The sequence below is a fragment of the Gossypium hirsutum genome, chromosome A06, assembly GCF_007990345.1.
Source record: "Gossypium hirsutum isolate 1008001.06 chromosome A06, Gossypium_hirsutum_v2.1, whole genome shotgun sequence".
NCBI lineage: Eukaryota > Viridiplantae > Streptophyta > Magnoliopsida > Malvales > Malvaceae > Gossypium > Gossypium hirsutum.
This window is the reverse complement of record NC_053429.1, coordinates 128,129,708-128,152,884: the sequence shown is the minus strand read 5'-3', so window position 1 is coordinate 128,152,884 and position 23,177 is coordinate 128,129,708. Positions and strand designations below refer to the sequence as shown.

The 23,177-nt window shown below is 33.0% G+C and overlaps 2 protein-coding genes and 1 long non-coding RNA gene across 7 annotated transcripts; 2 read left to right on the top strand and 1 right to left on the bottom strand.

Annotated features, from left to right (window-relative positions):
- The first annotated feature begins 451 nt into the window (after nt 1-451).
- On the top strand, nt 452-9,796 carry LOC107960124 (probable ADP-ribosylation factor GTPase-activating protein AGD13). 5 transcript variants are annotated; one of them, XM_016896347.2, is made up of 9 exons: nt 458-657; nt 1,213-1,284; nt 2,251-2,332; nt 2,514-2,589; nt 3,646-3,809; nt 4,081-4,213; nt 4,572-4,688; nt 8,765-8,860; nt 9,189-9,796. In XM_016896347.2, exons 2-9 carry the CDS (start codon nt 1,257-1,259, stop codon nt 9,468-9,470), a joined length of 978 nt encoding a protein of 325 aa, XP_016751836.1. In that variant the 5' UTR covers nt 458-657; nt 1,213-1,256; the 3' UTR covers nt 9,471-9,796. The 5 variants fall into 5 exon arrangements, with proteins under 5 accessions (XP_040972421.1, XP_016751836.1, XP_016751838.1 ...); XM_016896349.2 differs by having other exon boundaries at nt 458-686; XM_016896348.2 differs by lacking the exon at nt 458-657 and adding an exon at nt 748-893.
- A 4,713-nt stretch (nt 9,797-14,509) lies between these two features.
- Nucleotides 14,510-15,836, top strand: LOC107960129 (uncharacterized). Its single transcript, XR_001701107.2, has 2 exons — nt 14,510-15,264; nt 15,537-15,836. It is a non-coding gene; the product is annotated as an uncharacterized lncRNA (long non-coding RNA).
- A 3,894-nt stretch (nt 15,837-19,730) lies between these two features.
- LOC107961513 (isoeugenol synthase 1) lies at nt 19,731-21,326 on the bottom strand. The gene is made up of 3 exons (XM_016897626.2): nt 20,582-21,326; nt 20,294-20,497; nt 19,731-20,209 (listed from the first exon to the last, which is right to left on the bottom strand). Exons 1-3 carry the CDS (start codon nt 20,826-20,828, stop codon nt 20,010-20,012), a joined length of 651 nt encoding a protein of 216 aa, XP_016753115.1. The 5' UTR covers nt 20,829-21,326; the 3' UTR covers nt 19,731-20,009.
- Nucleotides 21,327-23,177: the final 1,851 nt, after the last annotated feature.

The window sequence follows — 23,177 nt, the reverse complement described above, 5'->3', positions numbered from 1 at the left end:
AGAAAAACTTTAAGCGAGGTATTATTAAATTATGAGAATTAGAGTTAAAACAAAAGAGAAGAGTAGAAAAAATGAAAGAATAATTCGAATTTGATACAATAATTTATAAGATCTCAATTATCATAGCATAAATCAGGGAATCAAAGCAACCTATAAATTGTTTAGAGATTACGAAAGCAGGAAGTTATATTTACAACACTTCATATTTAGTTGAGCATTGTTTGGATGAAAAAAGTTGACGGTTTTAATTTGGAGTCAAAGTTCTAAACCTATTGAGACCATATTGCAGGCCCAAAGTTAAAGTTACCCATATTAATGAGCCCGTTTTTAGAGTCTAGGAGTACAGAAGCTTAATATAAGTGTAGATTCCATTAAAGAATCAATAAAAGGAAGATTCGTCAAGTATTCTCATCAACGTCTTTACTGAATATAAGAACTTTCTTCATTGAATATAGAAAAGAATAATTCTTATATTTTATTAAACAAATAAACTTTGATTCCTTACATAGTTGTCATCACCTTTCGGCTTAGAAAAGTAAAAACTTATCGTTGTACGTGGTTAGTGTTGTTGTCTGATCTGCGGGCTAAGCAATTTGTATGTTTGTGTCGTTTTGCTGCGACTTTGTCAATTTTGCTTGTCGAGCCGACTTTTCTGATGTACGTTTCTTGTTTGAATGAATTCTGATGTACGTTACTTGTCATTCTTATTCTTTCTTTTTTTTTTTATATATCATTTTGTCTCCCACTCTTAGCCAATCTGTCTTTGGGTATCTTGAGACTTTTCGTTTTTCTAAATTTCCAAACTCCTGTTTTAGATCTTTTGATTTCATTTTGAAATTTCAATTGTTTGTTGGCTTTGGCTATCTTTTTTCATAGTATCCTTGCTGCTGCTGGTAATGATCAACAAACTTTGGGATTTTGGTATTATTGGACTTTTAACACTTTACAAGTTTTAGCTGATATTTGATTTTAAGAACTTTTGTTTTTCTTGATGTTTTATTGCATTGTTGTTTCAGGATATTTCATCTGAAGTATTTCCTTAATTTCATTTCTCTGTTTCCTGCTTTTGATTGTAGCACCTTGTTTGAAATAATTGATTTCATTTTTATTGTTGTGGTTGTTATTATGGTGTTTCAATTCTCTTTAGAGTGAAATAAGAAGACGAAAAGAAGAGAGAAAAGTGTTGACACTGATTGCTTTCTGTTTTGTCAGATTCAAGCCTGCTTGTTGGATGATTGTGGGTTGGTTACGGAGCAATGAGTCGAGTTCAGAGGATTACCTCAGGTATGCTAATATTAAACATCAATAAATGGTGCAGGGATTTAAATAGCGGTCCGTTACCGAAATAGCGGCCGTTATATAGCGGTAGCGGCACCGTCCGAAACCGCTACTGCCGAAACCCGCTATACCCGCAATACACAATAAGTAATGTAAAATTCACGACCGCGATACCTGCAATGACCGCAATAGCATCCGTTATGTCCGCAACCGCGATAAACGCAATGCGACCGAAAACGCGACCGCGACCGCAATTTAAATCCCTGAAATGGTGCTCATAGTCAGCCTGTTCTATACAATGATTTGGAAATGACCTTCAGATAGAGATCCATGCAAAATTTAAGAGGGAAAATATAGGTGGGGGAATCATTTCTCTAATAAAATTTAGTACTCTGCCAAATGACATTTGCGCACAGGCTCAAACTTTTCTCGAGGCAATTGCATTAGGTCTTAGCATTGTTTTGTAGTTGGCCTGTGCATTTCAGTTGAATAAATTAGGTGGAAAGAATTTAATGCCTGTCTTAAAGAGAGAGCTAATCTTTTGGATTTGTCTTTGTAGAATTCATTTGTCAGCTTGTTTTCTTACTACAAAATGTAAAGTTTGTGTATATAAATGCCTAATATTTAACATGGTGCTCGAGAATGAAGGGATGAGTTCACATCCTGCATGCCACTCATTTCTTTTCTTTTCTCCTCCTTGTTTCAACCAATCTTGAAGACAATGGGTTTTCCATGAAATACACACTTTTAATCTGGTTTTGCACCATGATCAAACATAAAATGCCAAACAGTTCACTATTTGGTTTTTTATTCAGTCCAAGAGGCTAGAGATTCTTCAATTTGGTGAATTTAACCATAATCAGCTTTCTTGCATACCTTTTCCTGGACAGTATTTTTTGCCTCCTTATATGTGTTGATTTTCTAATACATTAATTTATTGAATTTTGTGAAAAATGTGTTCTTGCTCTGCAGCTAATGGAAGATTGAAGAACTTAATGAATCAAACTGATAACCGCATTTGTGCTGACTGTGGTGCTCGGGATCCAAAGTGGGCGTAAGTATTAACATACAACATATCTAGATTTCACTATTCATTTCTATTCCTACGTATAGGGCGATAGAGTGTCACCTTTGAAGTATGAATTTATGCAAACTTAGAACCTAACCACATAAAACACTGTAATATCAAGCATTTGTATTTATTTGTATAAATGACTTGACAATTGCATTATCAGATCAGCAAATATTGGCGTCTTCATATGCTTGAAATGCTGTGGTGTGCACAGAAGTCTTGGTGCTCGCATCTCCAAGGTAAGTACTTCAGGCAGCATTTAATTATTTTTCTTCATGGAACCTTGACTTTTAGGGAATATATAAAAGATTTTATGTTGGCTCTTTGCAGTGTACATGTTATATAAATAATCGTAGGAAACCCTTTATCTGATTTTTGGCATGGAATCTTAGTATCATTAAATGAATCGACACAATTAGAAGATCAAAATATTGGGTAATAGGTGTGTAGTTTGACAAAAGAACCAGCTGTATAGCTGTGGGTTTTACACAATTGATAAATGAAATGTTTAATGATATAACTAAAAGATAAGGAAAACAAATTTAAACAATTAATATGTGAACTAATGAGTCTAGCTGCTAGCCTGTTTAAAATTAACTATTGATTGATCCAGAATGGATGTTTGTGTTAATTCGCATATATTTCTGAAATGCTTCCCTGTCTCAGGGGCGAAACTAGGAGTTGACAGGGTCCCAGCCCTCTAAAATGATTTTTTTTTCCATTTAGACCATTTAAAATTGTTAATATTTTAAATTAGTAAAGGTAAAATTGTACTTTGGCCCCCTAAAAATATAAAATTTTGATTTAATCCTTTAAAAATTATAAAGATATAGGCTATTAAAATGGTGAAATTGCATTTTTCTCCCCCCAAAAAAAAATGCTGGTTCAATAAAAATATGTTGAGGATCAATTTCGTTTAGATGTTAAATAATTCTATTTTCTTTTTATTGTGTTTCCTTAAAAGCTTGCGGGATGCTACAAATTGACCTGCAGAGCTGATACATGGCACAACACCCTTTATCTGTGAACTGTACATTATTGGACGGTTTTTATGATAGTAATACATACCGCTTAAATCTTTCATATGTTTAACTGAAGTCTTTCTCATGTTTATGTTTTGAGTGTAGAATCCTTTAGCTTTGGATTCTTGTGATTGATGCCTATATCGTGCTTGCAATTCCACTTACATTATATTATATGATACTTCGAAATTTTATTTTCCTTGTCTTGTTGTTTGTATAGTGTTTCTTTTATTCATCACTATATATTTTTTTTAAACTTTCTGATGATTTCAGGTTTTATCTGTGCAATTGGATGAGTGGTCTGATGAAGACATTGATGCCATGATTGAAGTTGGAGGAAATTCCTCTGCTAATGCAATCTATGAGGCCTATATACCTGAAGGTTATTCAAAGCCTGGCCCGGATAGTACTCATGATGAGCGGAGCAGATTTATCAGGTTAGAGTTCAGACCAATACAGAATCTCTCAACTTGAGCATTTCTTTGTCATTCCTCTTGGATACTACCGTGTTCTAAACCTATTTTTTCTGTTCATGCTATTTCTTTTTTAACTGGATTTAGATAGAAACTCGGCGCTTAAACTTCCATGATCAACCATTCAACTTATGAATTGCTCTCTCTGTGTTTTTTTCTGGAAGCAAAGAGTAGATTTGACAGATTGCCTTTGTTTAGATTGCATAGTAATTACTTGTTTCAAATCTTCTTGTAGATCCAAGTATGAACTTCAAGAATTTTTGAAATCTAGCTTGCGGATCACATCAAGAAAGAGTTCTGCTTCTATTCAATCAAGCTTTTCTACTAAGATTTTGGATAGTTTCCGGATAAAGTCATCAAAGGAACCGGTAAATTCATTTGGTCTTTGTTTCCTCCAATCTGCTTCATTGTCTCAGGAACCATATGGAAGATCATGTTACTAGTGATGTAAAGAGATAATATAGTCACTTGTCAAATAGCTTGAGCTGAACATGGGATGTTTGTATTGCATGCTCTTTATAGGTTAATTTTGCATTCAGTTTATTTGTATAGATCCATAATAATTGAAGGTGCATATTTTTATGTGCTTCTTGTTTACTATTTTGGAAAAGTCTACCAGTAAAATCTGGAAAAGGTCCATGTTGAGTGTTGCAGGTTGTGACTGTTTACTGACAAAAGTCAAGTCAATAATAACTTCAATCCTGTTTGACGTTAGAGTTGTAACAGGAAACCGTGGTAGAATATATTGGGTTACTGAAGGTCAAAGTGATAAAAGGCATAAATTTAGCCATCCGGGATATGATGACAAGTGATCCTTACGTTGTCTTGACGCTTGGGAAGCAGGTTAGTTGCTTCACATCTTTGGCTTTTACTCATTACTGAAACACAAATTCTGCCAAGGCTAAAATTGTTGCTGTCTTGTGACAATCTCATGTTGTGGACCTTTACAAATTATGTTATACTTTCTCTCTCTTTCTTTCTGTATGTGCATACATGGATTTATGGGCATCTATGCTTGTAGATTACATCAGTACCAGTTCTGCAAGTGGATGAAGTTGTAATTACCATTGGGTTGGATGGTGATTCAGACTTCATACCTCTTTCTATTAAAGCTCTTGTTGTAATTTATATATTTTTCTTCCTTTTAATTGGTACTACAAGCATGTCCCTTTTGGATATGCTCGACATATTTATGTGTTCGTTAATAGGATAAGTGTTGAATATTGGCAATATCCCACATTAGGAAAAGATAGAAAGGGAGGGGGTTTGGTTTGTTATATATAGAACCCCTCCCCCTTTGGTTGTATCATCCCAAAATCTTCTCCTTTGTAATATTTCTAGAAGAAATATTAATTTGGTAGTGTCCGAGGACGTAAGCTAAATTGGCCGAACCTCGTTAAATCTCTGGTATTTTATTTCTTATTTGTTTGCTTTTATTTAATAGCTTTATGTTGGTTATATTTATTTAGTTATTATTGCTATAAATATCTAAGTGAGTTCTGTCTAGTTGTTGGGTTTTAAGCGGGACCATTTGTGACCCCTCCAATTTAACTGGGAATTTTCTTAGTATAATTGTTGGCATAATAATTATCTAAATATTTCTGATAATATTGTTATTAATATTATCGTCGCTTCCGCAACAATTGGTATCAGAGCCAAGGTTTTGTAGTATGCTCTGTGTTTGCAGCTTAGTCTGATCTTACACATCAGAAACATTTCCTAAAGCTTGTGGGTATTCTGCATTTGGTGGCTATTAAGTAGAAGCTATGGCAAAAATGACAGAAGAAAAACCATCCATATCAACAACTTCCACTTCGTACATTTTGCCGAGGATTGGAACTGCAAATACGAGATTTGCAGTGGAAATTTTTGATGGAACAGGTCATTTCGGCATGTGGCAAAGCGAGCTTCTAGATGCCCTCTTTCAACAAGGTCTAGATATTGCCATTGAGGAAGAAAAACCAGAAGGGGTTGATGATAAAGAATGGAAGACCATCAACCGATTGGCATGTGGTACAATTCGATCATGTCTTTCCAGAGAGCAGAAGTATACATTCAGTAAAGAGACTTCTGCAAGTAAATTGTGGAAAGCATTGGAGGAGAAATTTCTGAAGAAGAACAGTCAAAATAAGTTACATATGAAGAAAAGACTGTTTCGTTTCAGTTATGTTCCTGGTACCACGATGAACGAGCACATTACCAATTTTAATCAGCTGGTGGCTGATTTGTTGAATTTGGATGTGACTTTTGAAGACGAAGACTTGGCGTTAATGTTGTTGGGATCGCTTCCTGAGGAGTTTGAGTACCTTGAAACTACTCTACTTCATGGAAAATCGGAAGTAACTTTCAATGAAGTAACTGCTGCATTGTATAGCTATGAACTACGCCGAAAGGATAAGTTGAAAGGTTCAGGTGAAGCAGCAGTGGAAGCATTGGTAACAAGAGGTCGTCAGCAAAGTCAGTCTAAGGGGAAGAGAAGAAAGTCCAAAGGTCGAGCTGTTGCCAAAGATGAATGTTCCTTTTGCAAAGAAAAAGGACATTGGAAGAAAGATTGTCCAAAATTGAAGAAAAAAGGGAAGACTCCGCAAGATGCAAATGTTGCAGAATGCAATAGTGAAGCAGAGTCAGACTTTTCTCTTAGTATGACATCTTCAACATTATATGCAGATGAGTGGATCATGGATTCTGGTTGTTCCTATCATATGTGTCCCATTCGGGAATGGTTCTTTGAATTTCAAAAACTAGATGAAGGGGTTGTTTACATGGGTAATGATAACACATGTAAAATAGCCGGGATAGGTTCAATTAAACTGAGGAGTCATGATGGATCTACTAGAATTTTGCGGGATGTACGATATGTCCCAAAGTTGAAGAAGAATCTCATCTCTTTGGGGTCGTTAGAATCTAAAGGCCTAGTTGTGACAATACGAGATGGAGTTCTTAAAGCAACTTCAGGAGCATTGGTGATGTTGAAAGGCATAAGAAAGAACAATCTGTATTACTACCAAGGTAGTACAGTGGTCGGGACAACAGCAGCAGCAATTACGAGTACCAAGAAGGACGCTGAGGCAACACAGCTGTGGCATATGCGTTTGGGCCATGCTGGTGAAAAATCCTTGCAAACTCTAGCCAAGCAAGGATTATTGAAAGGTACAAAGACTTGCAAACTTGAATTTTGCGAGCATTGTGTTCTGGGAAAACAACGAAGGGTGAAATTTGGCACTGGGATTCACAATACTAAAGGTATTCTGGATTATGTGCATTCTGATGTATGGGGACCGTCCAAGACTCCATCACTTGGAGGAAGACGTTATTTTGTCACCTTTATTGATGATTTTTCCAGACGAGTTTGGGTGTTTCCTATGAAGAACAAAGATGAGGTGCTTGAAGTTTTCCTTAAGTGGAAAACTAAAGTTGAAAATCAGACAGGAAGGAAGATTAAGGTTCTCCGATCAGACAACGGTGGAGAATATAAAAGCGATCCTTTCCTGAAGATATGCCAAGATTGTGGCATAGTAAGGCACTTCACCGTAGGTGGAACACCGCAACACAATGGGGTGGCAGAGCGTATGAATCGAACGCTTGTGGAGAAAGTTCGATGTATGTTATCTAATGCTAGATTAGATAGAAAGTTTTGGACTGAGGCTGTGACGTACGCTCAACATCTCATCAATCATTTGCCATCATCTGCTATAAATGGCAAGACTCCTTTGGAGAAATGGTATGGAAAACCTGCTACTGATTATGACACCTTGCGCATTTTTGGTTCTATTGCATATTATCATGTGAAAGAATCAAAGTTAGATCCAAGAGCAAAGAAGGCTCTATTCATGGGCTTCAATGCTGGTGTTAAGGGATATCGTTTGTGGTGTCTAGAGGCAAAGAAGACGATAATCAGTAGGGATGTTACCTTTCATGAATCTGCCATGTTGAATAAGGTAAATCCAGAAGGAGTGAGTAGTACTTCGCAGCAGGTGGAGTGTACTCCGCAGCAGGTGGAGTTTGAGCAGAGTGTGGTAATTCCAGCAGAAGGTACCACTAGTGATTCTTCATTGGCAGATGCAGAGTCAGATGAGGAAGAGGTTTCTACCCAAGAACCTCAACAGCAATCAGAGCCAATTGCAGTCAGAAGGCAGAGACGAGAAATTCAGAAACCAGCTCGTTTCACTGACATGGTAGCTTATGCACTTCCAGTTGTTGATAATATTCCATCCACTTACACCAAAGCCATTCAGAGTTTAGAGAATAATAGATGGTTAGGTGCAATGGAAGAGGAAATGCAATCTCTAGAGAAAAACAAGACGTGGAAGCTGGCACAACTACCAAAAAGGAAGAAGGCGATTGGTTGCAAATTTGAAGACACTATTGAAGTTAGTGTTATGAGAAGATGTTCGAAGATGTGGAATATCGCCAAGGTGGAGATTTGTTGAATATTGGCAATATCCCACATTAGGAAAAGATAGAAAGGGAGGGGGTTTGGTTTGTTATATATAGAACCCCTCCCCCTTTGGTTGTATCATCCCAAAATCTTCTCCTTTGTAATATTTCTAGAAGAAATATTAATTTGGTAGTGTCCGAGGACGTAAGCTAAATTGGCCGAACCTCGTTAAATCTCTGGTATTTTATTTCTTATTTGTTTGCTTTTATTTAATAGCTTTATGTTGGTTATATTTATTTAGTTATTATTGCTATAAATATCTAAGTGAGTTCTGTCTAGTTGTTGGGTTTTAAGCGGGACCATTTGTGACCCCTCCAATTTAACTGGGAATTTTCTTAGTATAATTGTTGGCATAATAATTATCTAAATATTTCTGATAATATTGTTATTAATATTATCGTCGCTTCCGCAACAATAAGTTACTTTGATTGATGCTATTTCTTTTACAAATAACACAACTTTGGGTACTTGGTCTTGTTAGACTATTCAGACGGCTGTAATAAAGAGCAACCTGAATCCAGTTTGGAATGTGGAACTCATGCTGTCCGTTCCTCAAAATTTTGGGCCCGTGAAGTTGGTGAGTGTAGTTTTCTTCCAAATATAAGTTACTAAGAATCTTTGTTGTCGTTTTCCCAAAAAAGAAAAATGGAGAGAGTTTGTAGTTGCAAAAAATTTAATATTTCTTAAAGGACCATTACCATTTCTATGCGTGCAATATTTTAGAATTTGGTTCTACCTATTTATGAAGTTCTGTAATGGTGATGTGGCTGATTTGGATAGAGTCATATGTATTTGACTCTGCATGCTTTAAGTAAATGTATGTTTTCCAGCCTCTCTTCCTGTATGTTTGATATCCTAATTATGATTAGGCATGGTGGATGTCTGGATGAGTGTGTTCATGGCAGCAAGTATACGATTATGACACATTCTCGGCAGACGACATCATGGGAGAAGCAGAGATCGATATACAGCCATTGATAACATCTGCAATGGCATATGGGGACCCGGAAATGTTCTCAAATATGCAGATAGGGAAATGGCTAAAGTCGCAGGATAATGCGCTTATAGAGGACAGCATCGTGAACATCATTGATGGAAAGGTGAAACAGCAAGTGTCAATCAAGCTCCAAAATGTTGAATGTGGAGAAATTTATCTACAACTAGAATGGCTGCCTCTTGACCAGTAACTATATTTCTCCATCAAATACATTCTTTAGTATTGTTTGTTTTGTTGGAGTTGAAGGAAATGAACCTTGACTTATTTATTTGTATTTATTCATTTTATTCTTTATGAATTACTTCTAGCTCGTTGTTAGTTGAAAGGCTTCTATTCTCTAGGCTGGAATGGTGGCTACTGCAATCATTTTTTTTTCCCTTCTAAATAAACATTAAAGCCACCATTTTTGTGATTTATGTGTATTTTGAAAATAACCTATGCTTTGTACGAATATAAAAAATAAGCAATAGTAAAGGAAATTATTAGAAATAAATGAAAGGTTTGTGCGAGAATAAATAGTTGAGTAAATTTGTAATTTTGTTATTGTGGTTGTTAACTTTATGAATTTATATTTGTGCATAAATTTATAAATTGTGAATGAGCCATTGGATGTTATATGAAAAAAGAATATAATAAATATATTTATTAATTATTTATTGATGATATATCATAATAAACTTATGCATTGTCAAATACAAAATATTATTTGAATTCAATATGTAGATTTTATTCAACTATATTTATTTATCTATGTGAAAAGAGGAAATTTTGGAAGTTTTCTAAGTGCAAAAGTTATACACTAACCATTCTCCCTGGTTTTCTAAAATGTGGGTGATTTTAGTCAATTTTTACTATTATAATTTGTTACTATATGGAAGTTTATGATATAATTTTTATATTTTAATTTGATAATTTTTAATATCTAATTTTTCGAATTTTAAAATGTTTACCCTGATTCTGAGTGTGATGAAAACCTGGTATACTAGTGAATTTCTCTACCGAATGGTTACAGAGAACTAGAAGGTAATCTTCATTCAGATTCAATTAAACTTTGCTTACTTTGAATAGTGCCCTCTGATACCATGATGAGAACCTGGTAAATTAGTGAATTTCTCTACCGAATGATTACAGAGAACTAGAAGGTAATCTTCATTCAGATTCAATTAAATTTTGCTTACTTTGAATAGTGCCCAAATACATGTATATATACACTTGAGAGACCCTTTAACAAATTACCAGCTCACTAACTGCCTAACCACCTGATCCACACATTAATCACATGCGTAAACCTCAGTCTATAACAGAGTGTAATAATAATAAATATGTTTAGTTAAATCTTTCTATTACTCTTTATGTACATGTAAAATTTTAAATTTAATTAGTCAATGATGTCTAGTATGATTATTCTTAATCCTTATACTTTTTGAGTTTTGACAATCATATAAAAATTAAATTTGGAAATAGTAAAACTTGACTTAATGAATTTAATAGGCACAGTTTTATCAACACTAAAATTATAAAATTCCAAAAGTACAATTTTCAAAATTATCAAATGAAAATAAAATAAATCTACGCTAATACAAGGACTAATACTGATTTTTTGTTCAAATGTTTAGGAACGTAATCATACAAGCTACCTGGATGTCACAACACACCTTCCAAACCAACTAAGGAGGATATTGTCTTCCATTCGTGACACACACTTGAGGATGTTGTAACATGGCCTTGAAAATGCCAAAGCAAGTAAATTTCCATCATTGTCGCAACACAGGCTTGAAGGTATTGCGACACAACTACGAAAAGGCCACTTAAATTAGCAAGGGTGTTTTCGTCTGTACAACCTAAATGAATATGCTTACTCATCTTTACTTGATCTAATTATATTATAATACATGTAATCTATAAGTAAGAGCTCAGAACCACACATTAGGGACACAACACATTAGGGACATAGATTTAAGGAGACAATTTATTCTTTAAGTTTTTATTTTGTTCTTAGTTTTCACTTAGTTTATTTTATGTTCGCTTAATCGGAAGATCCTATTCTGAAGTGAGACTTTCGCAAACGGAGATTGTTCTAAAACCACGCTTTTACATCAATGAATCAATAAGCATTCTGCATCTCTTTTCTTGTTCTATTATTGATATCTCTTTCTTTAACTCTGTTAATTGATTGTTTGTGTAAATATTAGAATAAGTTTCCGCTTTATACATATCTTGCATGTTTCAATTGTTTAACCTAATTAATTGATTAAGTAATTAAAAATCTAAAATTAGGTGTTTATTCAAGACTACTTAGTATACAAGGAAGTGATGCCCCTAGTAGAAGATCTAGACAGGTGCGACCGAGAGGGTATTCTATTGAGTAAAACTTGTGCCAAGCAATGAAACCAAGAGGGTATTTGTGTGCCTAGGTGAGATCGAGAAGATATCTTAGGTGGTAATCCTTAGTGAAGATGATACCGAGAGGGTATTCGTGGCTAAAGGTGATAAGTAGTTAATTAAAGGTAATTATTAATTTAGCAGTAGACATAGATTTAACAGTAACAACTGACACAGAACTTCAACCGGTTCTGAATGAAAGTGTAAAAGAGCCAGTACACTTTCTGGTCATAACTGAGGTGGTGCCAATTGAAGAGGTCAAGGAGTTTGTTACGTTCTCATTCGATGATAGAGGAAAAGCTCGAGCTTGGACAGAATTTTAGGCCTATTTTTCGGATCGGGCCTGAGCCTAGAAAATTGGCCTAAAATTCTGTTGAGGCCTGGCCTGGCCTATGATCACCTGTAGTAATGACCTAATAATTAATTTAAGTTTTTTGAATTATTATTTAATTAAATAATTGAAGTTTGAAAATAGAATTAAATTAATTGGTTGTTTTGAAATCCATTTAATGTAAAAATTAAATATATTTTCTTATAGATTCTTTTACAGTAAAGTTGTATGAGAGGTCGAAAGTTTCAATTGGGTCTTGGTCGAGATGAATTGTCTAGAATTTTACACTACTCTTCAGTCTTCGTGGGAAGATTGTTTAGAATTGGGAGCTTTTATTGATGAGTACTGACTTCTTTTTGCTCAACTTCAGAACTTGTCTTTCTTTTAGACTTGTCGGGGTTCTAATGAGTCTGCTCACCATCTTGCATGGGTAGTTTTTATCACGAGCACAGTGACATTTTTATGATGAGATTCCTTATTGTCTTGTTCATATTGTTCTGTCTAATTCTTTAATTGTATTCCTAGAGGAGGATGTTGGCTTTGATGCTTTAAGTGTAGTATTTTCGTTTATGTACATATGTATTTTTTTAACAAATTGGTTTAATAATAATATCCATTAATTACATAATATCCTTTGTATATTGTCCTTAATTGTTTTACACACAAAGCAAGTGGAAACAAATATTGGCTTACTGATTATCTAATATTTAATTAATACTAAGTGATATTATATGATTAGATCGTAATATGGAAATACAACTTGTATTAGTATATGAACTTAAACATGTCCTTAGTCTAATTAGAAATGAGCAAATCGATTGAAAAACTAATATGTTGTCTATCAAATCCAATTGAGGATATGCTTTGTCTTGAGTATCGGAACAAATGATTCTTGGAAGATGGAGATATAGATGTGACTGATTTGATTGATAGTACATCGGGCATGACCCAAGTAGAATAGATTTTAAATTTGTTTATGGATTTTTTTCACTTGTGACATTCATAATGTGTCATATATTGATCTTAAGTGGATGATGGACTATGTATGTGTGACTTGTATACTTTGATGTAAGTAAAAGCTTGAGCTTAAATAGATAAAGAATTGAAAGTTGGTGTGTTGAGCATAGACTTCTGCAATATATAGCATCATTCATAATAGTAGAATTCATCGCTCAACTAATGGGTAAATGATATCTTCTCATCGACATTACATGATAGATGAAAGATAAGTGTGGCCACTAGTAGTTTGTCTTTGTGATAAATAATTTAATTACTATTTAATAGTAATCGACTTTTTAATGAAGAAATATGTAATGGTTAACATGAGATAAAATATGATCATATTGAGAGACCGAATTTATCCTAAAAAAATTAATGATTGTCGAAACCACCCCTTTTTCAATCTTAAATTTTAGAGTTTAATGAAAAAATAGGGGGATCGACTTTTTGAAAATAAAACGGAAATACAGAGTCGCCACCGATCTTTTTGTTTTGGTGTGATCAGATCACCTAAGAATTTGGTTATTTTAATAAAACATTTTTGGTTTACTAAAACAAGGATTCTGGTCTACGAAAATATAAGAAAATGGGCTCGTGAGTTGGTTACTTATGAGGAAGGATTAGCACCCTCACTACGCCCAAAATTGGTACCAAATCGATTAAATACTGTCCTTATGTCTAAAATTAAAAATGTTTTTTGAAATGTGTTTCTTTTTTAATAACATTTGAATAACCCGAGTTGGTTGCCAGAAATCTTCTTGTTTCGACGTCCGTAAATTTATAATTCGAAGATCACAAAAGGATGTTCAACTATTTAGTCCAACGGAAAACAGAAACCCAGCACAGTAGGGTACGATTCCTCGAATTTCTAAACATTGACCATTGCCTTACCTTAGAAAATACGTGTGAAATTTCGAAGAGATATTCGATTATTTAGGTCAAATGAAAAGCACAACCCAGCACGATAGGGCTCGATTCTCAAATCTTCAAACATCGAACATCGCCTTCGTTTTGAAAGATTTTCAATAAACATGAGTGAAAACCTAAAGGAATATTCGATTGTTTTGAGCAAACGAGAAATCACAACCCAGCACGATAGGGCATGATTCCCGAATTGCCAAATATCGTATATTGCCTTTGTTTAAGGGATTTTTTATAGCCGTGGGTGAAATTCTAAAGGGACCTTCGATTACTTTTAGCAAACGAGGAATTGCAACTTAACACGTTAGGGCACGATTCCATGAATCACCAAGCATCGAATATCGCCTTTGTTTTAAAGGATTTTTAATAGCCGTGAAACTAGCTTAAAAAGCATTAATAAGACGAAATTAATCATGACATTTGAATTTCATAAAACCACGTTTCAAAAATCAAATGGAAAATGATGACATGGGATAATTGACATATATGAGATGTGATCAACTAACAAACTAATAATTACATATAGCGAACCTAAAAATGTAATCCGATTACAACAACGCATGGAGAATAATTAACATGACGATATGAAACAATGAATAAATAATATGCAACGATAACATACATGACACAATAAAATGATTGCTACAAGATACACGAAACAAAATGCAAATCGAAGAAGCAATATGGCATAAAATCATTCTAAAGTAACGACGAATAAAATGGCACCTAAAACGGGGGTTGACAAATTTGTATATATATAAAAACTAGGGCTAGATATAAATAAAATAATCAAAAGAGGGCCAATATGTGATGCGCGTCAATGTAAAAAGACTAGAACTGGAAATAACCCAAGTTCTAAAACGCAGAGCAGAGACACGGACTAAAGCGCAAACACGCGTAAATTACAGGGCTAATTTAAAAAGTGAAGCGTAACAGATAAGGCGCGATTGAATGCGCACGAAACAAAGAAGGACCAAGCTTGCAAATAACCCATTTGCAGTACAAAGGCGCGGGTCTGGGTCATGAAATGGGTTGACACACGGGTCTCCTCCCCTAAAACGGCGCTGTTTCAACACCAAATCTCACGGCTCAAAACGACACCGTATTAAACACATATATACACTGAGATTTACCCTAAAAAAAACTTCATTTGGCAGATCTAAAGCTTCTTAAAAAAAACAATCCCCTCTTTCGAAATCCTTTTGACCCTCACTCTTCTCTTGGCCAACCTGCGAGCGACGGTGGAGTCGGGTGCGCCCTGTCTCCGTCACTGCTTCAAACAGATCCCTAGGGATCCGCACGTCTCTGAACCGGAGAAGTAGCCACCGACTAGGTCGACGCCGGTCAATGGGTAAGAAAGCCTTCCCCTTTTTTGTATTATTTTCCTTATATTCGTATAACGAATTAAAAAAAAAGAAAGAGGAAAATTCGAGAGAAAAAGAGTGAACCACCTTCAAAAAAAATATTTGCTTTCTTTGATTGCTTGGTATTCGCGTTCTCTCTGTGCGCGTCGATTACAAGGTTAAAATCTGGCTTTATATCCGAAAAGAGAGAGGAAAAATAAATCAAAATACAACATTTTCTTTGTTTGTATTTGTTGCTGTTTTCCTTGTCTGTTTGCAGGTGTGCGTGGCGCGTGGAGGTGTATGGTGTACGGAGGCGCTGGAGGCTTGTACGGCGCTGGAGGCTGCTGCGGCGCTGAGCGAACGGGGCTAGGGTTTTGAGTGCTTAATGTTGTTGGGCTTGTTGGGCCGTGTAACTTTGGGCCAGGTCTTAGGTTTTGGGTTGTAAAAATAGGTAGATTTGGGCTGATGTAATTGGACTCTAAACGTTTAATAATTTTGGTTTTTTTCTTCGAGCCCAGGCAAATTTTGGGTCTTACAATGATATTCTATGAAAGTAACTACGAATATTTAAATTTAATGTTTTAATTTATGAGAGGGGCTAAAAAAAATTCTTGCATTTAGCCAAGCGAACAAGGTCGTATCTCCCCAACTATTTTTTTTTATTACATGCAAAGCTCATTTAATAAACACATTTTTTTTAAAATTTAAATTTATGTTTTCATCGTCTATTACTTCGATCAACAACTTAAGAAAAACATGAATTTTTTAGAAGCTTAAATAAAGTAAACCAAATTATTAGTTCTTCATACGTTTGGCCACATGAAAAGAAAAACTTAATGTCTAAGCTTTTCCTGAACAAGTGAAGGGAGGAGAAAAAAAAATATGGAAATCTTACAAGGCAAAGCATTAATTAAAACAAGGTGTCATCTGATACATACTTTTGATGTTGAAACCCTATTTTGTCCTTAATAGCAATTGGAGCTTTAACGTGTGAAATCACACACACAATCGTTGTCATCATCATGGCCTAATTTCTGAACAATTTTTCGTTGTTTGTAGAAACAGATGCCTTATATAAGTTAGATTCAATGATGTTTATGGGTTAAAAACGTGTATGAATTATGGGTTAATTTGAAGTAGTTTGATCATGTTGTAAGAGTTCTAATTTCTGAATTTAGATTATTTTATAGGATTAAAAAAATTAACCCAAAACTTGAAAATTAAAAAAATTAACCCAAAACTTGAAAATAGTTAAGGTTAAGACTTAAAAAGAAGTGAAATTTTTTTGTTTTAAGAACAGATGATAAGTATGCTATAATATATAGTAAAATATTAAATATATATATATTGAGATATATGATAATTTTTTAAAATTTATTTGTGAAATTTAAAAAATATGTTGCTAATGTGCCAAAGGTTAACTCTAAAATTATTGCTTACTGATACTAAAACTTAAATTAAGTTGAATCCAACAATATTTACATATTAAAAAAGCATGTATCTGAATTATGATTCTAAAACTTGTGAATTATTTTTCTGTTGTAAAAGCTAGAATTTCATTCATGATTTTATATTACTTTATGTGTTAAAAGGAATAAGCCCCCAACCTTGAATTTGTATAATATTAGCATCAAGTTCCTCTTCCACCTAATATTTATTTCGATTTATTTAAATAATACAGAACAATTAAATAAAAGTGTAATTAATAGGATAATAATTACAATACAAAGAATTGTAATTTTTAGATATATTTAGCTGACAATGTGTAATTATGTTGTAATTCTTTAAGTCATGTTTGGTGATACCAATTATAATTACACAGTTGCATAATTTATATTTTTAAAAATATTAATTACTATAAAATATTATTAGTATGATAAAAATAAATTCTAAACAAGTAACAAATATTAAAATCAAATAATTATATATATTATGTTAGTTTAAAAAAATAGTTGATAATAACTAATAAAAATAGAAAGAAAAATAAACATCATATGCAACTTTATCTAATTGTTTTAGCGCGTATTTGTTGGGTTATTCTCTCTTTAATATTTAGCATATGCTCTTTATAACCATATGTTAGTCACTAACTAAGTTCATCATCATCATCATCAGCTGAATTTGAATCTGCATCATTAAATTTATCAAGATTTCTTTCTTCTATGTACTTTCCAAAATGTGGAATGTTTCAATTCCTTCTATGATTGAAGTTATGAAATATGCAACAAACTAGTTCGATTCAACATTAATTTTTATGTTATACGAAAGTGATGTTGTTAATATGATAAATGTTTGTTTAGGACAACAAATGTTTCTCAATCACATTTTGAAATCTTGAATGTCTCAAATTAAAGAGTTTGTGAGTTATTTATAGTGCTTGTGTCTTGCAACATTATCTAAAATGGTACCATATCCTAGATATGGTGCAATAAAACCTTTTTTATTTACATAATTAGCATCCACCTTATAATATTTGAGTTCACAGTCAAAATAATTTATAGTTTTAATTATAAAAACTTAATTTGGAGAAAAGTTATATTAGGTTAAATCATTTTTTATAATATACAAATTAATTAAAAATAATAGAAATTTTATAATATATAATATTTATAAAAAAAGTTTAATAAATTATCCAAAACTTTTTAAACATTTTTACAAAAAAATATTTTCATAAATTTAGAAAATTATTTTTATAAATAAGTTATAATAAAAAAGCTATAACATTTTTTATGAATAATTATATTATTTTATAATATATAGCATGAACACATAAATAAATTATGTCCATACTTGATCATAACTTTTTATATATAAATAAAATTTTAGCCAATTTTTTAGGATTTAAATAATATAACTTTTTGTTATACATTTATAAAATACAAAAAAGATTTTTATAATATATTTTTTAGGATTTATAATATAAGAAATTTTTTTTTATAACTATCCCAAATACTCATACATGTTCATGCTTCTAATATTATTTTTATAACCTGTATAAAAATATTTTTAAAAAAATTAGATTTGGGTGTAATTACTCTAATTCTAACCCTCCCTCTAAAAATTGGAGAGTATAATTGGGATGCTTCAATTACATAAAAATTGATGTGACTTGCCAATTATAATGGTTATTCAAGCATGTCTATAATTAATAAACAATTACATCAAATATAATTAATAGGCAGCTTTCCAAACACTATCTTATAATATTAGTTTGATTGCGTTGCAATAATGATAGTTTCTGAATTTAGATTATTTGTATGTATTTAAAGTGAATGAACCCAAACAAAATTAAGTTTGAATAAGTTAAAGTATGTTAAACGTTTAAATATAATATAAAGATAAAAACATAATTTGACCAATAACATATGTCGCTTTCTTTTATTTAAAATTTGTATAAGTTATTAACTTCAAACTATAATTGGATGATGTATGCGTTAAATTATTTTTATGTATTTAAAGTGAATGAACCCAAGTAAAATTAAGTTTGAAAAAGTTAAAAGTATGTTGTTTAAGTCTTTAAATTAAATATAATACAAAGATAAAAACATAATTTGACCAATATAACATATGTTGCTTCCTTTTATCTAAAACTTACTTATTAACTTCAAACTATAATTGGATGATGTATGTGTGACTTTTAAAAGAGTTTAGGAGTATAATATTATCGTATTGCAGATATGGGAATGATACGCGCCAATTGGTATTGCAGATATGGGAATGATACGCCCCAATTGGTATTGCGGATGCCCACTATTAGGGGTGTGCAAAATTTGGGCAAAATAAAAAAAATTCAGTTAACCAACCGAATTCGATTAATCAGTTAATTAACCGAATTAATTCAGTCGAGGTTCGGTTAATAATTTTTTAAGTTTTCGGTTAACGGTTAATTCGGTTCGAAACCGGTCGGTTAACCGAATTTTTTAGTTTAACCGAAAAAATTAATAAATAAAATTATAATATATAAATAGCCCACTATTCAAACCTAATCCAACATAAACCCAAATACTCAATCTAATATATATTAACCAAAGTACCCAACCCAATCATAAAAATTACAAATAATTTAATAAATAAAAATAAAAATCTAAAACTAAAAATAAAAATAAAAAACATATAATTTTATACAAATAATTCGGTTAATTCGGTTAATTTGGGTAATTCTGGTAATTCGGTTAATTCGGTTAATTTTATACTTATTTTAACCAAAAATTAAAAAATATATTATTTTCGGTTAATTCGTTTAACTGACCGAATTAACCGAAAAAATTTCAGTTCGGTTAACAGTTAAAAATTTTGAAGGGTCAGTTAATTCAATTAATATTATTTCGGGTCCATTAACCGATTAAAAACTCCTACCCACTACCATACATATATTACTTTGGAAAACACTCAACAGCACTTGCAAATTTAACTAGAATTAATATTATATCTCAATCAAAATGAAATTTTATTTAAAATATTTTAAAAGTCAACAACCATATACATCTTTATCATAGTGTAAATCAAAACCAACAGGGTAAAACTCCATTCATAATCCCTAACATCGGACTTAATAAAACTTCAGGCTTTATTGCAGTTTCTCCCGGTCTTAACAACACGTTCATGGTAAGTCGGAGAAATAATTAGATGATTTCTCCATGAGAAAGAACAAAACGACACCACCATGAGACATCCAAATTCAACCGAACCGACCATGGAACAACCTATCTTTGTAATTCCAAAATGAGAAATACATATGCGTAGGTGGGGATCAAGCGAAAGCAGCTAATTTGGGTTTAGGAGGGTCAACCAAGCATACATCAAGATACTTATCAATGGAAGTATAATTATAGTCAGGATAAAGCTTGGAGGCCTCCAAATCTTCTTCCGTCACTTCATACCTCATTTGATCTCCTTTTACGAATATGTTGTGTAAAACCATCACCGGAATGTTGTCCGGGAAAGACAAGGCTAAACACAATATGTGTATACAAAATTAAGTTACATCATAATATTATATAACATGAAACGAAAATGAAACGAAGGCGGGCTTACTCTCAGAGAGCTTCACGAGTTCCTCCTCAGGAACATAAACTCTTTTCAAAGTCCGGCCAGTCTTTTTCTCCCATGCAGAAATGAGTTCCAACTGAGAAGCAATATTTCCTGGCGGTCTATATATGATAACACGATTGGCTACCCTTGGATCTGTCGCTGCTTTTACAGTATAGGTTGCTACATCTTCCTCATAGTTTAACACAACTGCATGCATAACATGCATGAATTTGTTAATTTTCTAGACTCTTGATCTGTTTTAAAATTCTAAATTTAGCTAAGCTTACGTACCCTTGGCTTCCCCAGTTCCATAAACCATAACTTCTGAAGGATTCTGATGAGGATGAAGAATGAGGTCAACAAAATAGGCTGCAAATGAATTTCCAGCTACGTAAGTGAATGAGATTCCAGCTTCCTCAACTGCCCTTCTGATCTTCCTTTTGTTGCTAAGTAAAGCTTCAAATGGTGGAAGTGCATTTCTTGATCTGTCCACTTCATTTCCGAATTCTGATGGCACAACCTCTACAATTTTCACCATAATTTAACGCACTTAAAATTTAACATCACTATGCCATCAAATAACAAATACAGCTCCGCGGCTTCTTCCCGTTTCAGGAGGGGTTACATGTAATATATTTTACCATTTAAGCCTTATATATATATATATATTGCTTAAATGTTATAAAAAAAAAGAACTCATAAATAAAAAATATCAATCTTTAGATCCCATTCGTCAATACGTTTTTGTCACGTCATCCACTACGTTTAAAGGCTTTTACGAAAATGTTAATTTTGAAAGTTTAATTGATTATTAATTTTCGATAAAACATCATCAACTGAGTATAAACAGATATAACATTTGGAATATTGGGTTTGATCAATTAGGAGCAGTAAGTAACCTTAATTGTGCCAGCGTCTTTGATGGCTTTTATTATTTTGAATTGGTCAAGATGTTGTGGGACTGCTAATGTGGAGATGACAACGTCAACCTGTTTAAGCACTGAAACTAGCTTCTCATGCTCATCAAGCTCCCCATATAATAAAAATCCCGGCCCATGATCAGCTCTATTTGTGGATATTTGTTTTCATGTGAGTGGCTGATATTCGCCTGGTTTTTTGAAAATTTTCTTTCATAAAAAATTGATTTATTTTTTTAAATTATAAAGATTAAACAATTAAAGTAATAAAATTATATTTTTACTATTGTTAAAATACATAATTTAATCTCTGACTCTCTTCAAAAAAAAATTTCTGACTTTGTCCCTATTTACTAACATTTGTTTTTCGATTTCAAACAGTTTAAAATTTAAATATTTGATGTATTTTTTAATTCTGTTTATAAAATTGAAAAAAAAGTTTTAATATATTAAATATTAACCTTTTAAGGAAAGGAAATAAATTTTTTTTATTTTTTGGCTTTCATTAAAATTTAATAATTCAATTTGTATTTTTTTTAACACAAAATCTTAGACTCTTAACTTTTTAAAATTTTATAATTTTATCTAGCCCTTTTGCTTCACTTGTGGGTATGGTTAAGAAAAAATATGGAACCTGGAGGCTTTGTGTTTATTATAGGCACCTTAACTAGCTAACAATCAAAGATAGGTTTCCCATACCTATTATCGAATAATTGTTGGATGAGCTTTTTCCAAGCTGGACTTGAAACCTAGTTACCATGATATCCGAATTCATGAAGCCAACATTTCCAAGACAACTTTTAAAATGCATGAGGGCCATTATGAGTTTTTGATAATGCCCTTTGGGCTCACCAAGCCCTTTGTTACCTTCCAAGGGCTGATGAACACCATATTTAGACTATTGTTGAGGAAAACAATATTGGTCTTCTTTGATGATATTCTTGTTTTGAGAGAGGTTTTTGAGCTGTTAAGACAACACTAACTTTTTGTTAAAAAGAGTAAATACTCTTTTGAAACAAGTCAAGTGGAGTATTTGGGGCATATCATCTTCAATGAGACTTTCTATATGGACAAGACCAAGGTGGAAAGTGAAGCAGCTTGGCCTATCCCTTCTTCAATCAAGGAGTTGAGGGGCTTCTTAAGGCCCTCAAGTTACTATATAATGTTCATAAGGAACTATAGTGTTATTGCCAGGCCTCTCACTAATTTGCTTAAGAAAAATACTTGGGGGTCGAGTGAGCAAGCCAATGCTGCCTTTAAGCAACTAAAGCAAGCTTTATGCTTAGTACTGGTCTTGGCTCTACCTGATTTCAACATGGATTTCTGTGTGGAAACGAATGCCTCAGGATATAGGGTGAAGGGAGTTTTTCAACAGCAAGGTAAACCAATGGCATACTTCAATAGGGGACTGGCAATAAGGCATCAAGCCCTTTTCATATATGAGAAAGAAATGTTGGTTGTACTTCTAGCAGTAAGAAAGTGCCATTCTTATCTGGTGGGCGTTCAAAATCAAAACTGACCAGCAAAGCTTTTAGTTTTTTATTGATTAAATTGTCATTACTTATTTCCAACAAAAGTGGGTCGCAAATATACTTGGGTATAACTATGAAATAATCTATAGAAAAAGGGTCTGGTAACTTGGCTGCAAATGTACTATCAATGATCAAGCACTGAAAGAAGGGCAATCTTTAAAGCTCACTAGAAGTACTATCAGTTCTAACTTGTTGGCTTGAGTGCAAGCTTCCTATATAGTGGATCCTAAGGCTCGAAGGTTATGTTCAGAGGTCCAATAGCAAGGTTCCAAACATCTAAAATACTCTTGGGATGGTAGGTTTCTCAGAAGAAAATGGAAGATTATGGTGGGAAGTGTTACCGGCCTCAGAAAGGAATTATTTCAGCTCTTCCATGACAACATTCTAGGGGGACATTCGATGGTAAACACAACTAAAAAGAGACTGACAAGCCTTGTA

What these genes read in the sequence shown, in the direction of transcription:
- LOC107960124 (XM_016896347.2), top strand. Translation starts at nt 1,257, where the DNA reads ATGAGTCGAGTTCAGAGGATTACCTCAG. An exon ending in TTGGTGCTCGCATCTCCAAG is followed by an intron (nt 2,590 to 3,645) that starts GTAAGTACTTCA and finishes TGATGATTTCAG; the next exon opens with GTTTTATCTGTGCAATTGGA. An exon ending in GAGCGGAGCAGATTTATCAG is followed by an intron (nt 3,810 to 4,080) that starts GTTAGAGTTCAG and finishes ATCTTCTTGTAG; the next exon opens with ATCCAAGTATGAACTTCAAG.
- LOC107961513 (XM_016897626.2), bottom strand. Translation starts at nt 20,828, where the DNA reads ATGGTGAAAATTGTAGAGGTTGTGCCATCAGAATTCGGAAATGAAGTG. An exon ending in TGGAACTGGGGAAGCCAAGG is followed by an intron (nt 20,498 to 20,581) that starts GTACGTAAGCTT and finishes TTATGCATGCAG; the next exon opens with TTGTGTTAAACTATGAGGAA. An exon ending in ACTCGTGAAGCTCTCTGAGA is followed by an intron (nt 20,210 to 20,293) that starts GTAAGCCCGCCT and finishes TATTGTGTTTAG; the next exon opens with CCTTGTCTTTCCCGGACAAC.